The sequence below is a fragment of the Falco rusticolus genome, chromosome 5 (assembly GCF_015220075.1).
Source record: "Falco rusticolus isolate bFalRus1 chromosome 5, bFalRus1.pri, whole genome shotgun sequence".
Taxonomy (NCBI): Eukaryota; Metazoa; Chordata; class Aves; order Falconiformes; family Falconidae; genus Falco; species Falco rusticolus.
In genome coordinates this window covers 61,183,001-61,208,867 of record NC_051191.1, presented here as the reverse complement: position 1 = coordinate 61,208,867, position 25,867 = coordinate 61,183,001, and the positions used below count along the sequence as shown (strand labels likewise).

General features: G+C 41.2%; 1 protein-coding gene across 2 annotated transcripts in view; it reads left to right on the top strand.

Moving 5' to 3' along the window:
- The window catches only part of CHST11 (carbohydrate sulfotransferase 11), a 170,033-nt gene that overhangs the window by 65,014 nt on the left and 79,152 nt on the right, over window positions 1–25,867 (top strand). For both annotated transcript variants that reach the window (XM_037390215.1, XM_037390214.1), the window contains exon 2: window positions 8,144–8,229. In XM_037390215.1, coding sequence (XP_037246112.1) covers window positions 8,144–8,229 — 86 coding nt within the window. The remainder of the gene's footprint in view (window positions 1–8,143; window positions 8,230–25,867) is intronic.

Here is a 25,867-nt window from a genome sequence, read left to right as displayed (position 1 = left end):
TGAAATACATGTAATTAAAGTTGGTCACAATTCCTTAGTTTCTTACTTCCTTTGTAGCATTGGAGATGAGAAAAAAAAAATAAAGGAAACTAAGAACTGTAAGTTGATGTGGATGATAAAAAATGTTATTTACGAAGACTTAGAAATAGTTCTGGGGGAAAACAAGTAGACCATTTTGATCAATGTTTTGGGACATCTGACCTTGCTAATGGTTGGCATAAACCAGGGCATACACAGAGGTGAGCAGGCAGTTGAGGTAGGCAGTGAACCATGCAGAACGGACCTCTGAAATATTATTATGCCCCTGAATATGTATTTTATGCCAGAGAAAACAAGGTTGTATCAGAAAAGGTCTGACCAAGTCTAATATAGTTTGTAGTTTGCACCCACAAGAACTTGCTGCATTAAAAGCAGTGTGTGCCTTTGTGTGACAGATAAACAAAACAGAGCTCTCATGTGAGAATAAAGCCTATTGAAAAGCCTTTTGATTTAGGTTTGTGGATAATTTCTTGAGACTTCTAAAGAAATTCTGTATGGCTTAACAGTTTTAAAAAATTACTGGGAAAAAAGTTTCTCATTGTTCATTAACAGGAAAGATGTTGTGCTAATTTATGCCACATGCAATGTCTGTAGGGTGGCTAAGGATCTAAGTCTCTGCATAATTTCACCCAAGGATATTAACTTCCCCACTGTGCCCAATTAAACCCATGCTCATGCTAATCTGAGAACAAACAGGATAAAATACAAACTTATTTCTGGAAATCTGTCTAAAGCAAAAAGTCATTAAATATCTCTCTAGTCTTTGGAGGACATTTACAACCTTTGTAATTAGTGACTAGAGCTTAGAAACAAACGTTAAGATTCATTTCTGTGCTATACCAGGATTTATTTCATGTAACTTCAACCATCAGCCCATCTAGGATTGCTGGTCAGTGGGAAGGAGGGGAGCCATTCGTGGGGACCCATGGGGTGACCCATCTTCACAGCGGTGGTGCTCTGATAATTGGAGCTTAAATGAGTAGCTTAGAATAGACATCTCACTTCCTAAAATGAATTTGATCTGTAGCAACTAATTTGTGTTGTGGGTGGAAGTTTTTAACTTCTTTGACTCTGTTTTTCTAACCTGTGAACTGAGGACTGACTTTGCTGGTCCCTTGTCCTGCAACTAGAGGCTTGGCTGCTCTTCTCAGCCATAGTAATTTCACTAAGCTATAACCTCTTCTTGATTTTTCATCCTTCACTTCTGTTGTATTCATCAACAGTCATACTTCAGTGAGTCCCTCTGGTACATGAGCGGGAGTGGAAACATCAGGGGAAGGTAGGATGGACGTGTTGAATCAATGATCCTATATTGCTAAACTAAAATACAGCATCTCTCCCTGTTCCTCAGGCGGGGCTCTAAAACATCGAGCTTTTGGGATTGTTTTTTTGCAGTGTACCTACAGCACCCAGCTCAGCAAGGTCTCTGGTTTGCCTGTGAGACACAGTGGTGTTACACAGGGTAAGGTGCTCTGGTCACAGATTTTTGCTTGTTTCTCGTGCTGAGCAAAACTCTGTGTTTCTAGTTACTGTCTGGTATTAAGGCAAAATCTGGTTCTCAGTTAACACAGAGAAAAAGTTATCTCATTCTCTGCATTTAAGACTTTGGCGTGCTCATACACAATACCTAATCTGATTCTTACTTTCTAAAAATAGATCTCCCAAGCTCCAGCAAAGAAAGCTGCAATTTTGCCTTAAGAAAATGAGAGGCCAGACAAGAGTTTAGTCATAAATCCTTGTACCTGTGGTCTCGGGATGAAGGAGAGATAATTTAGTCTAAAATCCTGAGCTGAAAGCAGCAAAGCACAAGGCCCCAGATGTCACAAGATGCTGCTATCAATCCATCGATCTTTGTGAACCACTGCTGAAGGATTAGTGCTCCTAAATCATTGCCCGGAGAGCTATCTAAGTCTCCTTACTCAGGCTCTGGGAGCCAGTGCTGGGTGAAAGCATTTATTTGCATTCACTCTTCATGCTCCTGGTTGCTGATTAAAAATTAACCCTTTCATACCATTTGGTGTCCATAGCCTGATTAGTCTGTAGAAGGGACCATAGGAATTTTAATGAAGTTCGAAATTAGGTAGTCATTTTGTTGCTGAGTTTACGATTTTGCTTGCAGTTTGGACTTGGCTGAAGTCTTGCAGAGCAGATTGTTGTAAATTATTATGGAAGGCTCATTTTCCTGAAGCAGAACGAGCTGGTTACTAATGACAAGCTTGTTCAGCATGATTTTAGTGAAGTGCCTGAAAGCTATGTGGACAGGATATTCCAAATTACAAAAAATACAGTCCAAGAGCCTCTGACAAACAAAAAGGGCTGCTTCCTAGGGTCACTTACTTCAACTTTGCCCAGAGTATTTTCATGCTTCAGAAGTGTTGCAGGTGCAAAATACTGTCAGATTGAGCCTTGCTAGGTTTGTATTTGGATGTGACTAGCTTGTCCTGAGCAGCATTCTTGCTGGTACAGATGGCACAGTAGTTATATAATATAATTTCTAGATGTCTGCTTAAGATTGAGCTATAGATGTCTCGGTGCCTCTGAGGAGGTGTTCAGTGTGGTGTTCAAATGTGTATTTCATCCTAAGTACCCAACAGAAGTAATTTTCTGCGTTGCTTTGGTGTCACAGTAGAAGTCTATGCAAGAGTTTGGAAGACAAACCGTGGCCAAATCTTTAGCTGAAGAGAATCTCTATAAACAGTCAGTATGGGAATAATCAATTATTCTTGCTTTGCTTGAGAAAAATGTGAGAGTTTGAGGGCAGTAGCTTGCTTAGATGTGTCCAGAGATGCCAAAGATACAAGTAACTGTTTTGATGCTGTTATCTTGCCTGGGCCAAATTACACTGATTTTTCTGTCTAGGTTGGATAGGGAATGTTTAGGCGAATTTTTGGCCATAACCTGGTTGTTTACAGTTCTAGGAGAAGGTACTAGGTTATCTACCTGCTCTTTGCTGTCTAGATGCTCCATGGAAAGCATTAACCCTGACCTGATTAGGGGCAGTTGGACAGCGGCGTTAGCTGGAAAGCAATGTACTTCAGCTAAAAGAAGCAAGCAGACTGCTGTTAATTTTCAGCCTTTCATACAGAAATCAGACCAAAAAAGAAGAGAAGTCAGAACAAAAAAAAAGGAATATGGAATATATTTGACTTTTTTCTTTGGAACAAGAACAGGATTGCATTTTCAACCAGTCTCACCTGCTGCCAATGCATGCTTTTTCCTCAGTGGGACATATATCTTGGATAGGTAGAATGAATTATGTATGTCAGCTTTAAGCAATGCTGTATTAAGGAATTTTGTCTTTGTACTTTAGACCAATGTAATGAAAAGCTAAATATTAATATATTCTCAGAACTTTTCTCAAATATTTGTAATATGAGACGGTTAATTTAAGAGGCAGTGAACAGAGGTGAAGTTTTTACATTTGATTATTGTTATCGTGTAATTAGAATAGTCCAAGCAATGCAAATTAAATGTTACCTAGTCAGAAGACATTTGCTAGATAGCAGCTGGGGAACTTTTATTCTGTGGTAGTCTTAGAAATGGGAGCCTCTGACATTTACAGGGTTGTAGGATGGCAGCGATGTAGGTGCTGCTGGATGCATGCACCCAGTGTTTGAAATTTCACTTGTGTCTGCAGGTCCAGTCGAAAAAGTGACAATCGTTTTGTGTGTCTCTTCTGGCAGAGTCTCCTCTGTGACTGATCCCACATAGGCTTGTGAGAAATGGTTTCATTTGCCCTTCTGACACTTTATGAGAAGGTGACCTCTATGGCTTTAAGTCTCTCAAGAGTCTTGGTTCCTATGATTTTCACCACCCCTTTCTCTTCTGTCTAGATAGCACTGGTGTTCATGTACCTTTTCAGGCCAGTAATGTCCCAAGAGAAGTGCCACCATGTCCCCTCTCTCAGTTTCTCTGTAGCTGCTGATAGGGAGAGGCAGAAATGGCACTGATGTGGCTTCTTATTTTTAGTACTTGCTGCTGTCATTGTTCATCCTGTGGGAATGTCAGAGGTCTTCCATTCTGGGACAGTGTTTGTAGGTTACCAAGTGCATGATAAATGCCTTCTGCCAAATAGAGGTGACAACTTAAGCCTGGTTCACATGTTTCCATGTGAATGATCTTCAGTGTCTGGAACGTCACAGGCTTTAAACCATCCCTGCCTGCCTACATGTTTCCCCTCCCTACCTGTGCCCATTATTCTAGGCACTGTTGTCTGGTGGTTTTGGCTAGATGCAAGCTGGAGGTGACACCTCCCCCTCACAGATACCAAGATCTAGTAGGTGCCTTGCCACATAATTTACTCTGTCACTTGTGACCCTGCCTCTGCCACCACGGGTTTAGAGACCCGGGGAGGAGATAGACGCTTGTAAACACATCAGTTGTTAGACCATGACAGGAGGTTCAAATGCTGCCTGGCCTGGATGACGACCTGCAAGCTCTCAGTATGCTCCCAAATTGTGCCTTTCCAAAGGGTGTTTTTAATTTGAGGGATCTACGTTTTAATTTGTAGCTATCTAATGGATCAAGACTGTGGCAAAACCTCTGGACTTTTTTTTTTTTTTTTTTGCACAGACTGTAGAAGAGGATTTGACTGAGGAGTGCTGTGTTCTCAAGCGCAGTGCACTGAGAGTCTGAATAGTTTTCTAGAAGTTGTGCATGGATGCTCCTGTTTTGAGATAATTTAAGACCTGTGCATGTAGTTTCCATCTCTCTATGTATATATACACAGATGATTATTACACAGATGATAAGCTTTAAATTCAGTGGAACTGTTTATCTTTCTCTCCTTAGAAACTGAAATTTGGTGCCTAGTTAACATGCTCTTCAGACTTGCTCTTAAATTAATGACTGGTGATTCCACAGATTTCAACAAGATGAGCCAAGCTTGCATTTTGGACAAATGATTCCTGGAGGTGGAGGAAAGGTCTTGTTATTACAGCTCTTGCATTTAAGCAACAAACTAACAATTCACTCAGCTGCTCACAGTCTTGGCTAAATTCAGGGTACTGCTGATTTTGCTGCAGTTGCAGTATTAACACTACTCTTTAATCATTAAAGGCATTGAATGCTCTTGTCAGCTGCTTCACACACTTAGTGTGCATGAACATGATATTTTAATCAGTTCTTGGAGCCATGCATATGCAGTACTTATCATTAGATTATAATTTACTGTAATTATGTATGGAGATCAGTCCAAGGCATAAAATGTAAATTTAGATATTTATGTTGCTAATAAGATTTGGTGAAGATAAAGGGCTTGATTTCTTAATTTTCACTACCACAATAGTATGACAGTCTTACTAAAAGTGTTGTTAAAATTCGTATAGGTGCAGTTAATGTCCATATTACGGTTTTCTTACTGCAGATTGCTATAGGTGAGACTCAGACCCAAAAGGTTGTGTCATTCACATAATGAAACACTGCCTCAAAGAAGCTGAGACAGTAGAGAACAGGTTGCAGGAGCCCTGAGAGGTGGTTGTCCACAGGCATGTTAGCGAGTGTTTTGAACTATATATAAACGTTCCTGATAATTATTCATCTAAGGACAATTCTGCAGAAGGTGTGAGTGGGATTTCTGCTGAGGAAAGGAGAGTATTCCTCTTTCTTTTGGTGCTGCAGTTAAATTCCAGGCACAAGTGTTTTCCAGGTGTGCACAGAGGTGCTGTGTACAGCTGCATCAGGGCATGATGTTCCTGACACCGATAAACAGGGAAGAGAGTGCTATGTTGAGCTGCTGTGTTGCTATGCTAACTCCGCAGTCGTCTTCTAAAGGCTTTATTGAAAAAAACAAACCAATTAAGTAATATTGGGAATGATAAAAAAGATTTAATGGCTTCTATGACTAAGGTTCTACGTTAGCATTTAGCTTTTGCTGGGGAGACAGTTGCTTTTTTTTGTTTGTTTACATCTGGGAATCAAATCTTGCATGTTGTGCAAATAATTTAATCTTTATGGCTGTTACTGCTGCATATAAAGTGTGGATGTGTAGATACCTGCTAGCTAAGTAATACAGGAAGGGATACATTTGTGCACATTAGTGTTTACTGTATTTAATGGAAATGAAAAATGAAGTAATAAATTAGGGAATACCACACTAGAATTTTTCTTCATTTTGGAACAAAGCATCAGTGTTTCAGGATCCTGGTTAATCACAGTCTAATGACCTGGATGTGCTGAAACGTTGCCCTCTCCCTTTCAACCTGCTCTGGTGTTTTAAATGGAAATGATGTGGTTTGGCGTTGACTGGAAGGCTTCATTTTGGAAAAATCTCTTGTAATGGTGAGGGGGCTACAAAATGATTTTTAAAGCATCCCTGGACACAGTTCCTTGTACAAGAGTATGGAGAGGCACGACAAGCAGGGATGTGACAGGCAGGAGTTTTGTAGTTGGAATGGCTGTTGGATTCTTACAACCTCACTTCAGTGTTTTCTTCCTAAAACCAGTTCCAGGTACTGGAGGCTGATATTACTCATGCAGAATATTTTTAAAGTTTTAACTGTTCCAAACACTTTTTAAGTTAACTTTCAAAAAGGCACATTAGCACAAAACTGACAGAATTGCAGTACTTGGCTGCATGATTAAAAATGTTCGGAGTATCATCAGGTATTTAAACATGTAAATTAAAGTTATAGCCTCTAATGACATTACTATCCTAATTGTGAGGAAAATTGCGAGGAAAACATTGAGCCAGTTTGTTTACTGAGCATATATGTCTGACTTCTGCCACAAGACCCATGCAATCTCTCTTTGCTCAGGGGAAAAGTGGCACGGCATGTTATTAGATACCTTCAGTTGAAAAATAGCTGTGAAGTGAGCGAAGGAATCTATTATGTTTCCAGATTGGAACTATATACAGTTTTCTGTGGTTCATACTGCTTGATGTATCAATTATGATTGCATATTAGCCCTCTGTATTAAAACACTACTTGATTGTATTCTCTGACTCTTGGCTCGTGGCCTGCAATATCATGTCTGCAAGTGGTGCAGCTCAGAACTGTTGCTATAGGACGCTGCAATAGATTCTGGTTACAAAATGTGGCAAGCGGTGATAAAAGCGTGCCTCACTGCTTAATGCCTTTGGATTCCCAGCAGGAGCATCTCTTCTTTGCTTTTGGTTGTGTGTTAATTAAACCTCGACGAGACAGATCTCCCCTTGCTGTGATGCCTGATGTGGGTGTCTGATTGCCTGATGCTCTTTCCGTAGTTAGCACAGCAAGCTGGGGGCAGAGGAGCGTCTGCAGAGAATGATGTGGGCCATGTGAGATTTGAAGGACAGGCTGTTTTCCTTGTGACTGTAGAGGCTGGTTGGAGCTGAATACCTTCTTATGTTGACTCTTATGGCCACAAAGGTCTAACTCGAAACTGGTGATCTCTGTGCCTGCTCAGGTCAGTGTCTCTCCTGAAAATGCTTTATCATCCAAAATACTCCTTGATCAGACCTTTGGCAAAGCCTTTGGTTTGAAAACCTGCTCATCTCCGACTAGGATAACATAGCATTTGTTGGGTTTTGGATCAGTCAGGTATTCAGTTGCAATATGTAGAGCGAAATATGCTTTGGGGCAAGAAGTGCAGCAAGGATTGACTGCATGTGCATTATGTAGTGCTGAGTTGTCTGTTCTAGGAGAAACCTAAAAGTTAAGATAGAAGCTTTAAATTAGGTGTTTTAATATTAGGATCCTGTGTACTTCTGTATCTAGGTGGAGAGAGGCTCAAATGTTGCCTCTCAGAGATGCTGATGGTAAGAATCCATCTGACTCCTCCCCGACGATCAGAGAGTCAGGTACCTGGCACTGCTGAAGGTTGTGTTGCTTAGGTTGCTGTGTTTGAATTTTTGTGCACCCAAGCTGGAAGCTGTTGGATAACAGCTTTTATAACAGAGGAAAAGAGGGGAACCGGAGAACTTTTTCTTTAGTAACTTCAACAATAGATAAAGGATTTAGCTCTCAGACAATGTCTAGGGAAAGTAAATTGTCTTATGAATTAAGACACAACACTGACTAGAATCCCGTAATCTGTCAGAAAGTCTCTTCTTGCTCTATGTATTGCAATAGGTTACTGCTAACCAATGTTGCTAACCTGTATTAATTTCAATTTCCCCTTGCAGTAATGCGTAGAAATCCATTCGGGATGGACATTTGCTGCCGGAAAGGATCCAGAAGCCCACTCCAGGAACTATATAATCCCACACGGGTGAGTGTCTTGTGGCTATGATAAAACTTCCTAGCCCAGCGTATAAATACAGTCTCTCTTGAAGGTATTTTAATCATTCTTTTCTCATTTATATGTAGTAGCTGCCTTCAGCTTGGAGAACTGATCCTGGGACTTGCAGAATTTAGCCATAAAGTTCTACAGTTCGAGCTAAGGGCCCGATTTTTAAAGGTTTTTAGTTGTCTAATGATATGAACTCTTCTAATTTTTTTTCTTTGATATCTAAAAGTCCTAAAAGAGTACTTTTTATACCTAAGTAGAAGCCAAGGCATCATAATTTAATCTGTTGATCAATAAACAGAGTGGCAGGGTGGGGTGAGAGAATGCGACCTGATATACGTGAAGCAAGGAGTGTGGCAAGAATTTAAATTGCACTAATAATACATTAATATAGTTTATATGACTTTAAAGAAGCCAGCTGCCCTTCCTGTCCTGTTCATTGCTTTTCTGGAGTCTAGGCAAACACAGTAGCTCATACTGTTCCTTTACGCTGTGTGCTCTTTAACACCTGACAGTCTTGGTGGGAGCTTAGGGGATAGTCTCAGCTAGAGTTGCCTTCTTGTGACAAGCAGTGCAGGAAAGCTACCTGAAATTTGTGCTCCCATTTGCTCCTCTAGATCAATTTATTCCCTACATGTGGGCTGAATTGGCACATTCAGGATCAGCATTTCCTGTTGGCAGCTGAGAGGAAGTGCTGCCATTGAGAGAAAATGCCAGCTGACTATTAAACATATTTATTAAAGTTTAACAACCACCTATTATATATTTATCCATCAATGAATACATTGAGTTTTACTAAATTGGCTATTAAGGAAAGTGACTATCCCAATAAATCTAACTTGTTAGATTTAACAAGGCAGTAAATGTTTTAAATACTATTTGATTATGAAGAGACTCACTATATAGTGTGCAAAATGAAGTCTAAGGGATTTTAAGTATTTATGTGAAGAATTGACAGCAACGCAAAGATATGTGATATCTGTTATGTAGTGCAGTAAAGCTCCATTTGCTCAATAGCGTTGTTTTTATGAACATAGGCTGACTTTCTAATTCAATTTGAATTCTGTGCATGGCTGGGAACATGAGTTTATCATACTAATATACTGTCCTTTATTGACCATTATGGGAGCTAGCATTGGGTAAATGGAAAGTGCATGTAAAAAGCCCTGAAGAGGAACAATCCAGTGCTACAAAGGAAAAACATTAGCATTTGCAGGTTAAATTTGAAGACTCTTTGCAGATACTCAAGAAGGGTGGGTAAGGGAAAAGAGACTGGCTGAGTAATTAGCCTCTATGGGGTCTGCAGCATGTCAGTCAAAACCTCCGTGGGGTCTGCAGCGTGTCAGTCAAAACCTCCTTGCCCTTTAACATCGTTAAAGGCCATCCCGTAAGAAAGAAACAACCCCATCCAGCGAAGGGCTGTAATCCCAGAGCCCTTGCAAGCTTGCTCAACTGAAAAAATTCCTGAATTTCCTGAAGCAGGGGACACAGCTGGCAGCTCGTTCACTGCCTCTGCTTCCTTTCTGTGTGCTCTGACCAAGCAAACCATTAGCATCCCTTTCCGGGCTCGCCTGTGATCCAGCCAGAAAAAGACAATGTTTGAGGAAGCGTGGCAGTTCTTGCAGCTGATGTTGAACTAAGCAGATGACATTCTTTAAGTCAAAGTATTTCTATCAGCTTGCTGACATCCACTCTTACCAAGTTTCTAGGTTTTGTTTCTTTCTTTGTTCTTAGTTGGTGTTTGCTTGCTTTTTAAATGGGGCTTTGCATGCTGCGCTCAATACTAACGAGACTGGCAATGTCAGACAAGCAAGTGTATGCATTTTGGGAAAACAGTACCAAGAAAAGGCAGTGAATAGAGGCTGCAGTAGAAGACATCAGACTGGAGAGAACCCCTAGAATATTTCTTCAAATACATGGTTCATCTTTCTTTTTCTTTTTTTTTGCCCAAAGAGATGTCTATCTTATTTTTCTTAAGGTGGCAGGTTAGAGACTGGTCTGTATTCTGGCAGTAGGGTGCTTGTTCCTCAAGAATTCACCAGTAATTGTAAGGATGGGGGAATGGAGATCAGACCCCTAATCTTTCCTTGCTGAAGCAGTCATGATCAGCCATTTGTAAAGTTAGCTCAGAAGTCAATATATAATAAACACACGAGAAGACAAGGCCAGGTTGGATGGGGCTTGGAGCAACCTGGTCTAGTGGAAGGTGTCCCTGCCCATGGCAGGGGGGTTGGAACTAGGTGATCTTTAATGTCCCTTCCAACCCAACCCATTCTATGATAACATTTTTAGCCAGAATTTCCCTCTTACTGATCTAGGTAATGAAAACACCAGTTAGATATTTAACTCTTGACCATCAGCACCTGTTGAGCTCCTGGTGTTATGAACCCACGTTTTTCTCCTGGGTGTCGATGGCTCTGTGTGCCATCACAGGAACTCTTCGGTGCTCAGTTTAGCTGCCTCAGAGGAACAGTGGAGCTGATCGAGCAGGTATTTGTAGCTCTCCTTGTAGTTCAAAGGAATCTGTGTAATTCAAACAGCAGACTTAGGCTGCTGAAAAGATGCCCTGCAGCTGTGGCTCTGGATGACTACAAGCTAGGTACAGTTGTGATTTTTTTAAGGCTAGGAAGCTTTAAATATTTACTGTGTTCATGTGCGTGTTTTTTACATGATATAGTATAACAGGAGAACCCAACTATGGCTTGCCATCCTCTGCTATAGAGTATGCTGTACATTTCACATGCTTCAGGTTTCCTTGCATAGGCAGCAATGTGCAACATGACTGCGGCTGCTGCTGTTCTGGGAATATCCCCAGGACCTCCAAGAAAGGTGGGCAAGGGAGGGGGCTGCCTGCTTTGGGATGGTATTAAGGGCCCATACGTCCTTGCATGCAGTGTACTCCTGGCTGTTCCCTGTCACGGGAGATGAGAATTTGGCCACAAGAATGTGTGTCTATATGAGAATAGGTGCCAGACAGGGTCAGTACTCAGATTTAGAATGCTGTAGTTTAATCTGAGTAAGGTTTTTCTGCTGTGTGTCCAGCATCAGGTTGCAGTGCCCTCATAAAACCAGATGGAGACAGGTTGATTTACACCAACTAAGAATTTGACTGTGGGTATTTACTATGTTGACATATAACAGCCTCTCTGATCCTGCGCTATTTTTTCCTTCTATGGAGTTGTTTGAAGATGCCATCATTGGTCTCATGAATCTCTTTTTGGCGTGGTCAATGATTGTGAAAAGGAAAGAAAGGGAAGGGAAGAAAGAAAAGAAGAAAAGAAAATGGAAAAAAAAACCCCAAAACAGAAAGGAAGATTTGGCTTGAGTAAATTCACAGGTAGCAGTGATCTGGAGGTGACTGAAAGGCTGGTGTTGGTGGCTCATAGGAGCTGAATGTTAGAATAGCAGTCAAACTTTCAGTGGACTGATCATAATTGTTCATATATTTGGTGGAGGAGGAGAGGATGAGTGGATGGACATAGCACTGAATTAAGGCTAGAGGAAGTGCCTGTGACAAAGCCCATGTGTTATTTATGTCTTAGGTGAGTGTCTGACCTTATGATTATTGTAAAAGAACGAACAACGTTTTTGCTCTTTTGCCTGTTGTACTAGAGCAGAATGTGAGAAGTGCATTTGTCTGTGGACAGAAGATTTCTTCTCTAGGGCTTTCACTGCAAGATTTTTCATGAGTGCTAATATACCGTGAGGAAAAGAAAATTCAATAGAACTGGATTTACACTGAGTAAGTGCATTTCCAGGCTGTGGGCTCTGCATACATGGCAGTCAGTGTGCAGAGCATGTCTTTGAGACCCTATTATCTTTTTTTTTTCCTGTTCATTTTTGGTGGAGGCTTAATAATAAGGTGCAGAGGTACCTGCAGCAAATTTTGAGGGCTGAAATGGACCATTTCTTTAATGAGTTCATTACAAAGCCAATTTGGATCTGTATTAAGCAGAATTATTTTTCTTCACACATGGTTGTAAATGGAAGGAGAAAGAGGATTCAACACAGAGCAAGTAGCAAAGGAGAGTATCTAAATGTAACTGAACACAGATGAAGAGCCTTGCAGGAATGTGACATAAGCTTGCATTTTATCTTGGGTGGGTTTTTTGTGTGGAAACCCCAGGAATTTAAGAATATGGGTAAACAAATAATTGCAAGACCTGTTCTTAGAAGACAACGTGTACAACTGTGTCTTGTAATTTGCATGACTGTGTACAGCCCTACTGCTCCAAAAATAACAGAAAATTGTGGATCAGCCCATGAGCTGGAGTCACTAGAAGTTCAGAATTGAGCAACATCATACTTGAGGCTTACACACTTTAGTGGTTAACGTTCATCAGTTTGGTGCAATGAATGTGCTACTGAATTACAAGAAATTGCAAACCAAAATAGACCAAATGTTGTAGGAATGGGAAATAATTGCATGTTTGAAGTTAGAATTTGTCTTCCAGTTGTCAAGATTAAAATTTAATTATCATTAAATACAGGCTACATCATTGTTTGATGTATCTATCTAGACTGCTGAGAGGAACACAGGGACACAGCAGAGATCCAGTCCTGTGTCCATTAGGATCCAAATCCAAGGATGAGTTTGTTTCAGTTTCTAGTGATTATTGCCTGACTTTAGTTCATGAGTCCCCACGGCTATTTCACTGAAGGTCATACTGTTTGCCATTGGCTACTTGCCTTTTCAAACACATTTTTTTTGTCAAGGGGATGTATTTCTAGGTGGCTGCTTTTGGTGTAGTTGGAGCCAGGATGTCTAGTGATTTGCTAAACCTGGTGAGTCAGAGCTGTGGACTTTGTGTTGCCTTTGCATTATGAAATTGTATTAGATTGCTTTGGAGCTGTTGCCTTGCAGACAGTATTTATACATCCTTAGTCACCTCAGGTCACAAATGCTCCTTTTTGGGAGCTGCCGTGTGATTATCTGTAGCTTAGGCTGCCAGACAATTACTGTATCAATCAAAAATGGGGAAAAAATGTAGGTCTCCAAAGTTACTAGCCAATTTCAGTAAGACAAGAAGATTACACCAACGCTATACGCTGATTTATCTCCCATTTTCACATATATATGTCCTGTGTGCTGAATTTTCTCCTAGGGACAGCAATACAGATATCCCGATGTGAACTTTACAGTAGGAGAAATAGTGTGGATTATCTAAAGAATACGTTATCTGTTATTAGATTATCTAAAGAATACATTTGACTTTATTGATGCTTTGCAACTGATTTGAATAGTCATAAATATGTATGTGACCTTCTTGAGGGCAAGAAGTGGCCCAAAAGTCCTACTAATACTGAAAACATGTGTTGTGTGATTGATGCTGATCTTTGTAGGCAAATCTGTGCAGATAATAACATGTGGTAAGTGCAGCTCCTAATCATACTATTGGATTGATCATAGATTAAGAACTTCGTAATGGAAAAAGATACAGAATGGAGACATAGGGAAGAAAAGTAAATGTTCAATGACAAACTTCAGGTACGTACTCCTGTTGATAAACAACAACTTTATATGTAATTAGCCTTGCTTGCTGCAGCAAAATGCCTGCTGATGAAAGGAGCTAATTGATTTATTCCATGGATGACTTCTTATGCAAAGACATTACTTACTGTCGTGCTTGGAAGTTGTAAAACAGCAGCTGGCCTAGGATGAAATATTACATTAACCTTAGCAGAAAAATTGCACTATTGAGAATGCTTTGTTATTAATTACTGATTACAAATGATAAGAGCCTGTTTTAGATGCTGGGGAAATTACTTGGGGAGGGGAGGGTTTCAGGTACGGTGTGCTTCATAGATCATTTGTTGTGACATGATGGATGCCTTTGTAAGTCAAGAGGAATTAATCAGACAAGTATGTACAGTAACTACCAGCACTCAAGGCCAGAATTATCCCCAGGACATGCTCATTCAAGTTACTGCAGTGCATCGAGATGAATTTTTGGGCACCTGTGTTTAATAAAAGACTTGTTACCTGCATGAAATGAAAAAATATAGTTGTCACTCAAAATAGCTCAGATTTCCCTGATAGAAAAAGGAGCACTAGAGACACCTTTTTAATTTCTCCAGTCCTTGACTCATATTTTATTATTTTGAGAGCATATGAGTTTAAATATGAAGGCTTTCTGGAGTCATGGAAGTATGAGAAGAAAGATTTAACAATACAAGAGACATGGCCAAACACAAAAGGATTGTATGTATTGGAGGGGAAAGAGGGATAGCATGGCTTTCAGAACTGGGTGCCTGTATGCAATGTTAGGGGCTCCCTGTTAGACAGGCACTTGGGCAGCTGTGTGGAGAGAGGACCTGGGCTCCAGCACTCTGCTGACCTGGTGCCGTTCAGCAGCTTTTTGTGTTTAATTGTCTCCAAATAATTTCAAGGCCAGGCTGGATGGAGCTTTGAGCAACTTGGTCTAGTGGAAGGTGTCTCTGCCTGTGGCAGGGGGGCTGGAGCTAGATGATCTTTAAGGTCCCTTCCAACCCAAACCACTATGATTAAATTTGGCCTCTGGTGACCTGAACCATGTTGGTTTAGTCAAATGCTTGCTCTGAGTTGAGTAATGTTCAAATGAGGAAGCTGCTGCTTCCTCTGCATTAAATTCCTTTCTTTTCCTCCCCTCTTGGAAGTTATATACCAAAGACCTGGATAATCATAACTCAAAATGCAGGAGGATGTGGCGGTTTGGAGGATGAGGAAGCAAAGGGCAGTCAGAGAATTTCAGTGTTTGCAAATAGGTGTAACAAGCACAGTTTTCTGCCACTGGCTCTGCAGAGGCAGAGTGCATCCTTTCTGTCTGCACTTCTTAAAGTGCTCCAGCATTGCTGGCTAAGCAGCTGTATCCCAGTATTCTCAGCCTAGACCTTCTAAACTATGGCCCCTCTTGCTTATTCCTGGCACAGGTAGTTTTCAGGCAGCTTTCTCCGTTGTGTGAAGGCTAGCAACTGTGTTTGTTTAACTGCCTTTTCCCTCCTGTTCTTTTGGGTTTTGTTTGGTTTGGTTGGTTGGGTTTTCTTTGTTTTTGTTTTTTTTTTTTTTGTTATCAAAGTGTTTTCTTTATGCAGCAGAATTGTAGCCCACTTGCAACAGGGCCAGATGATCTCTTTAAATCCAGAGAGCCCAGCTGCAGCCTCTCTCCCTGAGGGACTGCAATGTATCCCAATAGACATAATTATGAAAATAAGAGAATACAGACATAAAACTTACTGACTGGTACTTGTAATTCTCATTCAGTATCTAATATTAAGGAGAGGCAGAAGTAATTGTTAAATTTGCAACTATTTTCAAGAGTTTAGATTTTCCAAGTCCCATTTTCACAGGCTTAAACTGTGACTGATGTAGCAGCTCAGGTCCTATAAACTGATCTGTAATATTCATTGATATTATATGTAATATTGATGTGTATTATTCACTCACTTTTTATCTCTGTACAACATAAATTAACCTCAATAACGTAACCAGCTGCACCTTACCAAAGCTTTGTTCAGCGAACGTGCAATAATCTGCCTGTCTGTTTATGGAGAGAGATTCAGGAAAGTTTCTCTGTAAATGTAACAGACAAAGCAAGATTAAAATACTGCCCCTTGAAAGAGGTGGCCTTGGAAGCCAGCATGCCTTTTGGGACTACTGTGCTAAGGAAATTCACGGTACTGCAGGGAGTCAGTCTGTAGAGCTTTTGTACAAGTGTGTAAATCATTAAATCAAGCACAGATTATTTAAGGATACTTTCCAAGCAAGTTTTCTTTTTGTTGAAGTTTGTGGGGAGGTACAAGGTGGGTTGAGCTGGGTGCTGCAGTCCAGTCCATACTGCTGGCTTGGTGCACTGGAGCAGCATGCTGCCTCTCCTGCAGGGCTGCACCCACATGGTCAGGGACAGGGCTGAGCAAAAATGTTGGCTGGAAAATAGGCAGTTTGGGGAATGGCTGAAACTAGCTGTGAATTTGGGCTGAGTTCTTCCAGTGGTGGTAGCTGGTAAACACTTGGGTTGACTTGGGATTAATCTCACAGGGGTGGGTGGGTTAATGATGGATTTGAGGTGATTTGACTGTGCATCATCACACACTTGGCAGCAGGGTGCTCAAATCACAGGTGACACTGTGCAGTGAATGTCTTCAGTCTCTCCTGTTGAGGCTGCCTTGTGTTCTGAAACTAAATAGGTGAAATGAGCAGGATTCTAGACTAACAGGCTCTTTATTAATCCTCTTGTCATGGTGATCTGAGGCTATAATAGAGGCACGGTCATTTTAAGAGCTTGTGTGCTTGTCTGTTGGTCTAGTAAAACAAGGAGAAAATTGTGCCTAGCTCTATCAGTCTTAATCATCTGGTATTGTCAGACCCTCATGAGGGCAGTAATTAACAGTGCATTGAATCCAAAGCATGAACTGGTGGGGCCTGGGCTGTCACTGCCGATGGTCAGGGCGCTCACCCAGAACCAGAGAACGGGAGCTGAATCCCTGCAAGCAGAGTACGCGTGCCCTGTGCATGGGAAACACCCTAACTGCTGGTTGTTGGAGTTGTTCTTACATTTGCTTGTTTAATCATCACACTGAAAGATTGGTTGTTTCAGTAATCATCACCTGGGCCAGCCACACTTAAACTGCTTTTGTTCACTGGTTTTCAAACCTTGCTGCTTACTCGTATGTAAGAGGTATGGAAAGAAAAGGAAAAAAAAGTGTTTTTACAAGGCAATACCTATACAGTATTTGAAGACAGCAAACCCAGTGTTTATATTGTGTGTGTATTTTTTTCCTCTATAAAAATAGCATAGTAGCAATCATATTGGGGCTGCTCAAGTAGATCTTTGTTGCTCTACCAACCTTGGCGGTTGTATATCCTGGTGTGCATGAGGTCTTTTGAACCATCCCTGCATTTGTGGGGCCATGGCAAAGTGCGGGGGGCAGAATGAAAACAAAATTTTATTTCCTTCACACTGAGACTATTGTGTAGTTGCACTGGAGGGGAGCATGGCTTTGTATTCTAGGTTTTCCAGCACGCTCTCAGTGTAGATGTTTCAGTCTGTTCATAACCTTGGGGGGAAGAGTGAAAACTAATCTCTTGAAAATTGATGACAAAACTCCTAAGCTCTAAAGAGGCCAAACTTCTTGTTAAAAGATCTGATCCAGGGGATCAGAAGGGAGCTATAATTGCAACTGTTGTTTTATCTCCCTTTTCACCATTCCACACATTCCATTGTACTAGAAAACACTGAAGAGTGTAAGTCTGATGCTGAAAAGATTTCCTCCTCTTTTTTTTTTTTTCTTTTTAGTGTCGTAATAACTGTGGCCAAAAACAGTTGGCAAACTTACAGTGCACTGAAGTTCATATGTATTTCTGGTGCCTGGAAAATCCAGGAAGGAGTGTTCCTTTCTTTTTGCTCTTAAATCACATCTGAACAGTAGTCTGAGTGTGGCTCCAGCACAGAGCTAAAAGCAAATCATTACATCCAAGTAAAAAATCATGATATTCCCGCAGTCAGATTGCCTGGCTGCACAGCAAATTAGCAGACCTCTGTAGCTATCAAATTGATGCCCTAATATAGATCTTTTCTCCCTGTAAACGTGGGCTGTGTCTTAGATCATTTCAGACAAGCATCTGGGGATTAGTAAGAGGAAGCGAATATTAATTCAATTAGAGGGCAGAAGATGAACGTACAAACTGGCATGGGGAATTGACATCAGGAGCTGAAGTAACAAGGACATCTAGACATCCCGTCTCTAGCTGGGAGAGGACAGTTTCATCTATTCAAGTCAGGCTTGGCTTTTGCCTTGTATACATTTCACTTAGGAGATGGTAGTTGAAGGAGTTGTATTTACATAGCAATACAGTTAATGTCATAGTTTGGGAACTAAGCCTTGTTGTCAATAGATGGATGGAGAGCTGGAGAGCACATGCACAGTGGTAGCTTTCAGTTCATTTCGGTTCATTAAATATTCATAATAAGTTCAGCTGAAGGAGAAGAGAAATGTTTCATTGAACTGGTAAGGAGAAGCTGCAATCATTGGTACTTCTCCAAAGTGTAACTTCTTACTTAATGTAAATTGAATGAAGGTTCCTGTGGTGAGGGTGAGATGCAATATTAGGTACTTCCACAATTGCTGCTTTCTTTCTGTAAGAGATTGTTGTGCCCCTGACATCACTGTATAAAGTAATAGCCAAGAATGACTATTCTGAGCAGTTTGTGTAGGCACAACAGAGGCTTTTCCCTCCTTTTTTTCCATAGCTTTGGAGGTACCAAAGCCTGTGTATGGACCTGTGGATTTAAATGCCACATATTTGCAGCCTGGAAGCAAATGTTTCCACGCTGAGTTTTCCAGGCATGGGCACTCTGACACTAAGTGGGTAAATCCTCTGCCTGAGGCTTCTCTCACCCTCTCTATGCACACTCCTATTTATGCATGGTTTTCTGCCAGTCTGAGTCTCCATCTGCAGAACGTAGGTGCTCTGCTCAGCTCTCTACCTGATCTACAGGTGTGAATCTGCAGAGATGCTTTTGCTCTGTTGCTGCGCACTTTCTAGCCCACATAGGGCTCGGCCTCTGGAAAGAATTCAGGGGCTCTGGGAGTAATGCTAAAAACGTACACAGTGTGCACATACAAATATGTGGTTGTGTATGTTTGGGAGTAAACTTTACACCATAGAAAGCTTTGCCTTGACAGGATGGTGAAGGAGCGTGATGTACACAGCTGGGTCATGTCCAACTCCCAGACAGCCTCATAGGGCTCAGTTATGCTGCATGCAGGGTGTCTAGCTGTACGGACAGCAGTGAGTCTGTCATTTTCTCTGCAGCTGTTTTTATCTTTGCTTCATAGAAACTTGGGTTAATAAACTGTTGCTGAATTTGCAGCTGTGTGCGGGGGTGGGGTTAAGGTTATCTCCTTGCCAAGCCCTACTTTTCTGTTCTTGCCATTCCTCCTCGCCATTTCCTCCAGCCCTGAAGTCGTCTTCTCAGCCTGATGTCTTCAGCTCTGCTCAGTCTCCCTCTCCCATTCCTACCTTTTATTTTACAAAAACAAGGATATTTTCACATGAATTACTGTACAGGTTTACAGCCATGGCTTTATCAGAAAGTGGTGGAGCCAGACACTAAGAGAACAAGGGTGGACAGTTGATGGCAAAGCAGACAGAGGAGAGACTTATCCCTCTGAAAATTACACTTCTATGCATTTGTTTATTTTTAGTTGACTAATGCAAAAATAAACCAAGCAAAAGAAAAGATTTTTTTCCTGTCTGCTGGTGAAGAGAGCTCAGTGTCATCTTTTGAGTTTATAAAGAGCAGTATTGGTTTTAATGGGAACGTAGGAAAAAATCTTCTATGTCAAGAAAGTAATGGCAGGTCTTGTTATTGTTATTATTAAAAATGGAGAGAACTAGAAAACAAGCAGTGCAGGATCTGTGGTTTCACCTCCAACAACCTCTAAAGAACTCATGGGACACTGAGATGTAAATGCATCAAAGGGCTTTGTTTTCAAAAGGGGTGTAACAGATCACTCTGTGCATCATGCTTACAGTCCCTGAATTACTGATATGCTGCTGATATGTAGCAGACTGGTGGGGTTTTCAAGCATCACATCCATGCCTTGCACAGAGTATCATGTCCTGGTCCTTTTTGACAGAGCCACTTCAGTTTTCACTTGGGCTGTTAAGTGAGTTACTGTATAAAATATTGACGCTGAAGGAAGAAAACTGCCTTTTTACCCAAGCGTAAATGATCTTGAAACAAAATACATGGGACAAAAGAATGATTTCTTAGGCAGGCTTGATGAATAATTGATTTCTGCTTCTTATGACATTATCAGTGTAATTAAATCAGTGGCTAAAGAAGTAAGACAGAAGGTATCATCTGCTAAGATACCAAATCTCTCTATCCGACCGTTGGCAAAGTACTGCCATCTGTTATTAAAGGCTGTCCTGCAGTCGTGCAGGTTCAAGATCTGTCTTGTCACTAACAAGTCAATCTTGTGTAAGTACCAACATGATAAAAATCCATGTATTCCATCAGTTATCTGCATTTAAAACTAACCTAAATAAGCTTCCCTGCTTCCCTGCCAAACCTGTTCCTGCCTTTGGAAGCTGTACGTTGAAAGGATTCTTGCTTTGTGCAGACTGGCTTTGCTCAGCGTATGTGGGTATTGGCATGTGTCTCCAATGGATCTGTCACAGAACTGCTGGTGGTCACTAACTTGGGTCATTCAACCAAACATCAGAAAATGGTGATTCCTTTTGCTCCGTTAAGAAGTATGTTGAAAAATTGGAGAGGCCTGAGGAATAAGAATAGGGATGGGAAAGTGGTCTGGATGCAGCTGGGCTTGGCCAGCATGTATATATATCTTTAGAAAGCATGCTTACATGGGACTGCTATTTCATCGCATGGAGACATATTGTTTCTTCTGTGTTGGAGACATAGGCCACAGAGGGTAATTACAGAAGCCAAAGATAAAACTAAAGGAGAGACCTCAGCCTGCAGCTGGAGACACTGTAAGTAAACCACTCGTTTAGAGTTACAGATTTATTACAATTAACAGCTACTGTTGCTTTATTCTTCAAAAATAATTCTGAGAAGCAGCTTCTGACTTTCCTCTGACATCTCCTGGACACCACAAGGGTCTCTTGGAATAAAGCACTCCCTTGTGCATTCTCACCATCATGGACATCAGCCTCAGATCCCTCATACACTGAAGTGCTAGACTATGTTTCACCACAAAGCTAAAAGTCCACATGGAATAAGAAATTTAACTTGCTAGGTCAGTGTGTAAGTGATGGAATGATCTGATGTCTTTTGAAAGTCAGCAGAGATCTTTTTGCTGGCTTTTGCAGATGTTGGAACAGCCCCTTTTATCACATGTAAGAAGAGTCTCATCCAGTGGCTACTGAAGTCAGCAGAGAGACTCCCCTGTTCTTACTTGCCCTGGGGTCAGTCCCTCAGTTGCACAGACTTAAGGAAATGCTCCATTCACATTGTTAGCAGCTCTGATTTGTGTTATAAATACTACATTGAGCAACTGGTCCCGGAGAACCAACATCTGTTCAGTGATACTCAGCCATGCTTACTGTAGTCTGTGTCTCTGAGTGTGGGAATGTTAATGCTTTCGTTGAATCACCATAATGATAATACAGTAATCATCACCATGTCAAAGCTGCAGCGATAGTGGCCTGGCAAGGTGCAGTTCTTGCGTCCTGCTGTGCTGCAACTATGTTCAGCCAGTGCTCTTCTATGAGCTCGTTTGCTCGATGAGAACACCCTACATTTTACTACTGGTTTTGCCATTAGTATTTTTTGTCATCAGCTCGTTATGCGTCTGATTCTACACTTGTAAAATGAGTTATGCCTGTTTATCCATTTCTCGGGGGCATATCAGTGGTATAATTATTGTCTGCATAGTGTTTTGATTGTAGGAAATGACAAATATAATTACTGCTTACAATTGTGTATCTACCAAAACTACACAGCTACCATGAGATGTCTCTTAAATTCCTCACTTACTTGAAGGCAAGCCAAGTTTTTCCTCGTAACTACAATTAATGTATAATCAAGATGTACCCGTTTCGTTTTCTGCTATATAACATTGTCACTGCAGCATCCACTGGTATATACCAAGTCTGAAATGTTTGTCTGAATGACATCAGGGAGAGTGGCAGAGGCCTTTATAGAGCAAAGGCAAACTGCCTGCTCATGCACAGATATGAACGTGCATGTGTGCATACCCCAGCTGCTGCTGAAGTCCATGAATTAGGGATGTGCTCAGTCCTGACAACAGATTTTGTACCGGTCTTGAAAAGTGATGTTTTTGTATGCCAAATGCTTTATTATGCATAAAAAATATGGACTAGTAAAGCTGAATTTTGATTCCACAACATGTATTTGCATGACTGGGTATGGTTGGCTTTCTGTACTCCAGCTGCTGAGCTTTGAGCTGAAACAAGTAATTCTCAATGGGAAGAGTAATTGTTTCAGCTCAGAATTAAGTGGCTAATCATTAGGAATTCAATTGGCATGAAGTGCACAGCATATTAATCATGATACACTAATGCGTCATCAATGTGGATGTAGTGTGTGCTCCACTGAAATTTGCTAATTAAAAAATGTGGCTTTTATTGGAAAGGGTTGATGTGTGCTCTGTTGTTAAGCAAGATATGGGAGTGTCAGTCCCGGAGAACCAAGGGGTTTTAAAGAGGTTGTGCTGCTGTTCAGAGCATGCATTAGTGAGGGCTGAAATACTTAGAAAAGGTACCTTTTCTTCTGAAATCTGATACTATGGTTGACACTAAAGATGTAGCTTGAACAAAGTAGTGTGTATGCCCTGAGTGTGCCTTATGCCATGACAAGGGAGTCCCAAGTTGCACCAGGAGTGCAGCTGGGTTTCTTGGAGCTGGCACATCTCTGAGGGGACAGAGACGCTCATGCTTGGGATAGACCTGATCCACTGTGGAGGGGAGGACATTGACACCTGACAACTTTCACCAGCACCCTCAGACCACAGAGGCATTGACCAGCTGTGATCTGCACCACAACGGGCTGCACTGGATCTCTGTATCACAGTCCTCAGGCTAGAGACCAGAGTTCTGCACCTGGGGCTGTCTCTGCACGTTCTTGCTATTGCCTATGTTATCCCGAGATGTTTTTGATCGAAAATCTGATACAGTAACATAATGAATGATGCTGAATATTAAACTGAATAGCATCTGGTTTATTCTTAATAATTTCAGATAAAATGTTGCTATTTCCCTGTATTGTGGAAAATTCCCTAGTTGCTAACCAGCAGTTACTGCATGTCTCTGAAACAGAATTATTCATTGTATTCATTTGCTTTGCAGCAATGCAAGCTCCCGTGTTGAGAATTAAAAAGTCTCCTATGTTTAACGCCTGAGGGCACAAATGTAACCTGTTTAAATATCATTCTTCAATTATCCTTTGAATCATCTGCCTTCCAACTCTTCCCAGACTCCGTAAAATACCCTTCTGACTACCTATCAAAAAAATAGTACATCTGTTCTTTCAGTTCATTTCCCTAAACTGTAATCAAGCACTGTCTGTGTAATAAAAATGAAAAGAAATGTCTAGCTGGAACAGCATTCTTCACTTTTAATATTGAAAAATGCATTAATGTTCCCTTATCAAATATATCCATTTAACAAATCATTCCATTTCCTTCCATCTTCACCTTTTTTTTTCTAAAAAAAGGCACAGAGAGCCATTCTTTGCTGATCATAAAGGCCAAGCTTGATTTGTTTCTTATGCTATAATTTCATTAAACCTAAAAATGGATTATGGCAGATAGCCTGTTGACCTCTCTTGTTTAAACAGAGCGAAAATATTATAGGCCGCTACTATATGTGGTCTAAGTTGCCATTTATATTAAAGCAGCGTAGCATAGGCTATTAGAGGAAATTATTTTTAGGCACAGGGTAAAAGCTTGTCTTAGGCTGGAGTCTTGTGTCCAGCCTAGCTTTGGCAATTTGGAGGAGTGATTCCTTCAGGTTTCTGGTGGTTAAGTCTCAGGGACAGGGATTCAAGCACTTTTGGAAGTGCTTCCTTTTCTATCTCTATTTAGAGGAAAAGAAACAGAGAGAGCACTTCAACTACTCAGCTTGGAGGCTTATTTCCCCCCCCAGTCGTTGTAGAGGCTTTATGAAGTTCCTAGAGTTGGCAGAGGGATGCAGACCAGGTGTCTTAGTCTGCCAGATCCAAACAGTGTCATTCTGCATCCACTTTTGCTCACTTTCTACTGGCACAAAGGTTCCAGCAGGTTCAGGGCAGCAGAGGGTTGACGTGGAGCAGCCGTGGCCAGGTGCCTTCTTGTGGTTCCTTGCAAGGCAGCAGCAATATCTAGACATGCGCTGAGCGAGGTTTGATTTTGCGTAGATTCCAGCCACATCTTTCCAGGTGGGATCTGTCCAGCTGCAGGAAATGGCATTCTGTGATCCAGCTGTCTAAGATATGAAGAGAAATGGTGAGCATCCAACTTCCCCAGCAGCACAATGCAGGCTCCCCGGTGCTCCGTCCCAGTGCTGGGTGAGCTGGGAACTGCTGCTGTGCTGCAGCAGGGGAAGCTGAACAGACCAAATGGATCAGAGGATCTCCTTCAGTGGTAGCCAAGCACCATTAAAAAGCTGTGTATAATGCCCGAGGTCTGTTTAGCCCAGGAAGGCAGGAAAAATGTATTGGTTTTAAGAACTATAATTAGAGATAGTAGCTTGGTGGTGGTTTTCCCAGAAGACTAAGATACCATGGATTTTCTGCGATTCCCAAGTGCCTAGGATGTAGACACTTTGAAAATCTTACTCAGGGGCTCTATAAGGCAGTTGGATCATGCATTGACATCAGTCTTGGTGAGCACCCAGCGATGTCAAAAGCTAGACCTGGGGTTTAGAGCAATCAACAGCTTCCAGGGTGGAAAAAGCCTGTGAGCAGTAGAGCTGTTGCATGCTAGTGTGTGAAATGCTGCTTCAGGTTGGTGTGGAAGCAATGCACACAGTCACAGTGTATATACTTTCAGTAAAGTGGAGGCAATTGTATGTGCGTATTCAAGGCAGTATTCGTCTTCATGCAGTATTTGGCTTTTGTAATTACTAGCATTTTGCTTTTCCTTCAAGTGCTGAGATCCTGAGGAAAACACAAGGTCCTTTAAGTCTCGCTGCTTCCCCAGGGATACAGGTGGTGCACACTCGCTGCTTCTCCAGGGATATGGATAGCACACACTGTGCAAGCAGTAGGATTTCAAAGCTGTTTTTTTAATTTTGAAACATCACACGTGTACTTCCTTTAATGCGTCTGTAAAAAAATCACACAAAAAGAAAACAGTTGTGGGAAAAATAATATTGTGGGGAAATGAATAGGTATTTTTGACCACTAGCTTCTAGTAGAATTTAAAATCCATAATTATTCAGCAGCTAACGAAAATAAAGCCATAGTAGGAAAAAAAAATAATCCTGCTGATATGCCCTTTTAGAACAGAGCTAACATCAATAATTCTTGCTTTGTGCATTAAGTTTTAATGTGTAGACAGGCACTCTGTGCATAGCAGGGTGTCTGTGGAGTCATCAGTGAGAGCTAATAAATGCCTGTCATACGAAGAATACATTATAGAGAGAGCCAAGTTAAGTGAATCATTTAGTTACCATTAGTCATTTTTCATTAATATTTTTAACTGCAGTATTATCCACTACGCATTACACAGGATAGAGGGGATAATGTCTGTAATGTGCTTTGTCCTGAAAACAAAGGTTTATTCCGAAATCTGTGGTGGTGGTGAGGATCAAAATGAGTGTTTCAGCTGTGATCTTGTCAGTGTCCTTGTTTTTATTTAAAACTATAGAAACCCAGATGGGAAAGGAAAGAATTTCATCATATGGCTTGGCATTAACCAGCACTCACCATTTACATTAATGGCAATTGAATAGTAATAACTGCTGGAAATGGAATATCCATAGGCATGATTAATACTGGGTATTAAAAATAACATTGAGAAGGGAATTTCCACAGTAGGAAACACGTTATTCCAATCCGGTGTGTCCTGGTTCAGTATTTGCATCTGCTGCTGCGATCCTGTCCAGCTGTAACCTTTGAAGCACAACCAAACTGGGACCAGTGGGGACAGAGGTGGAAGAGCACCAGGG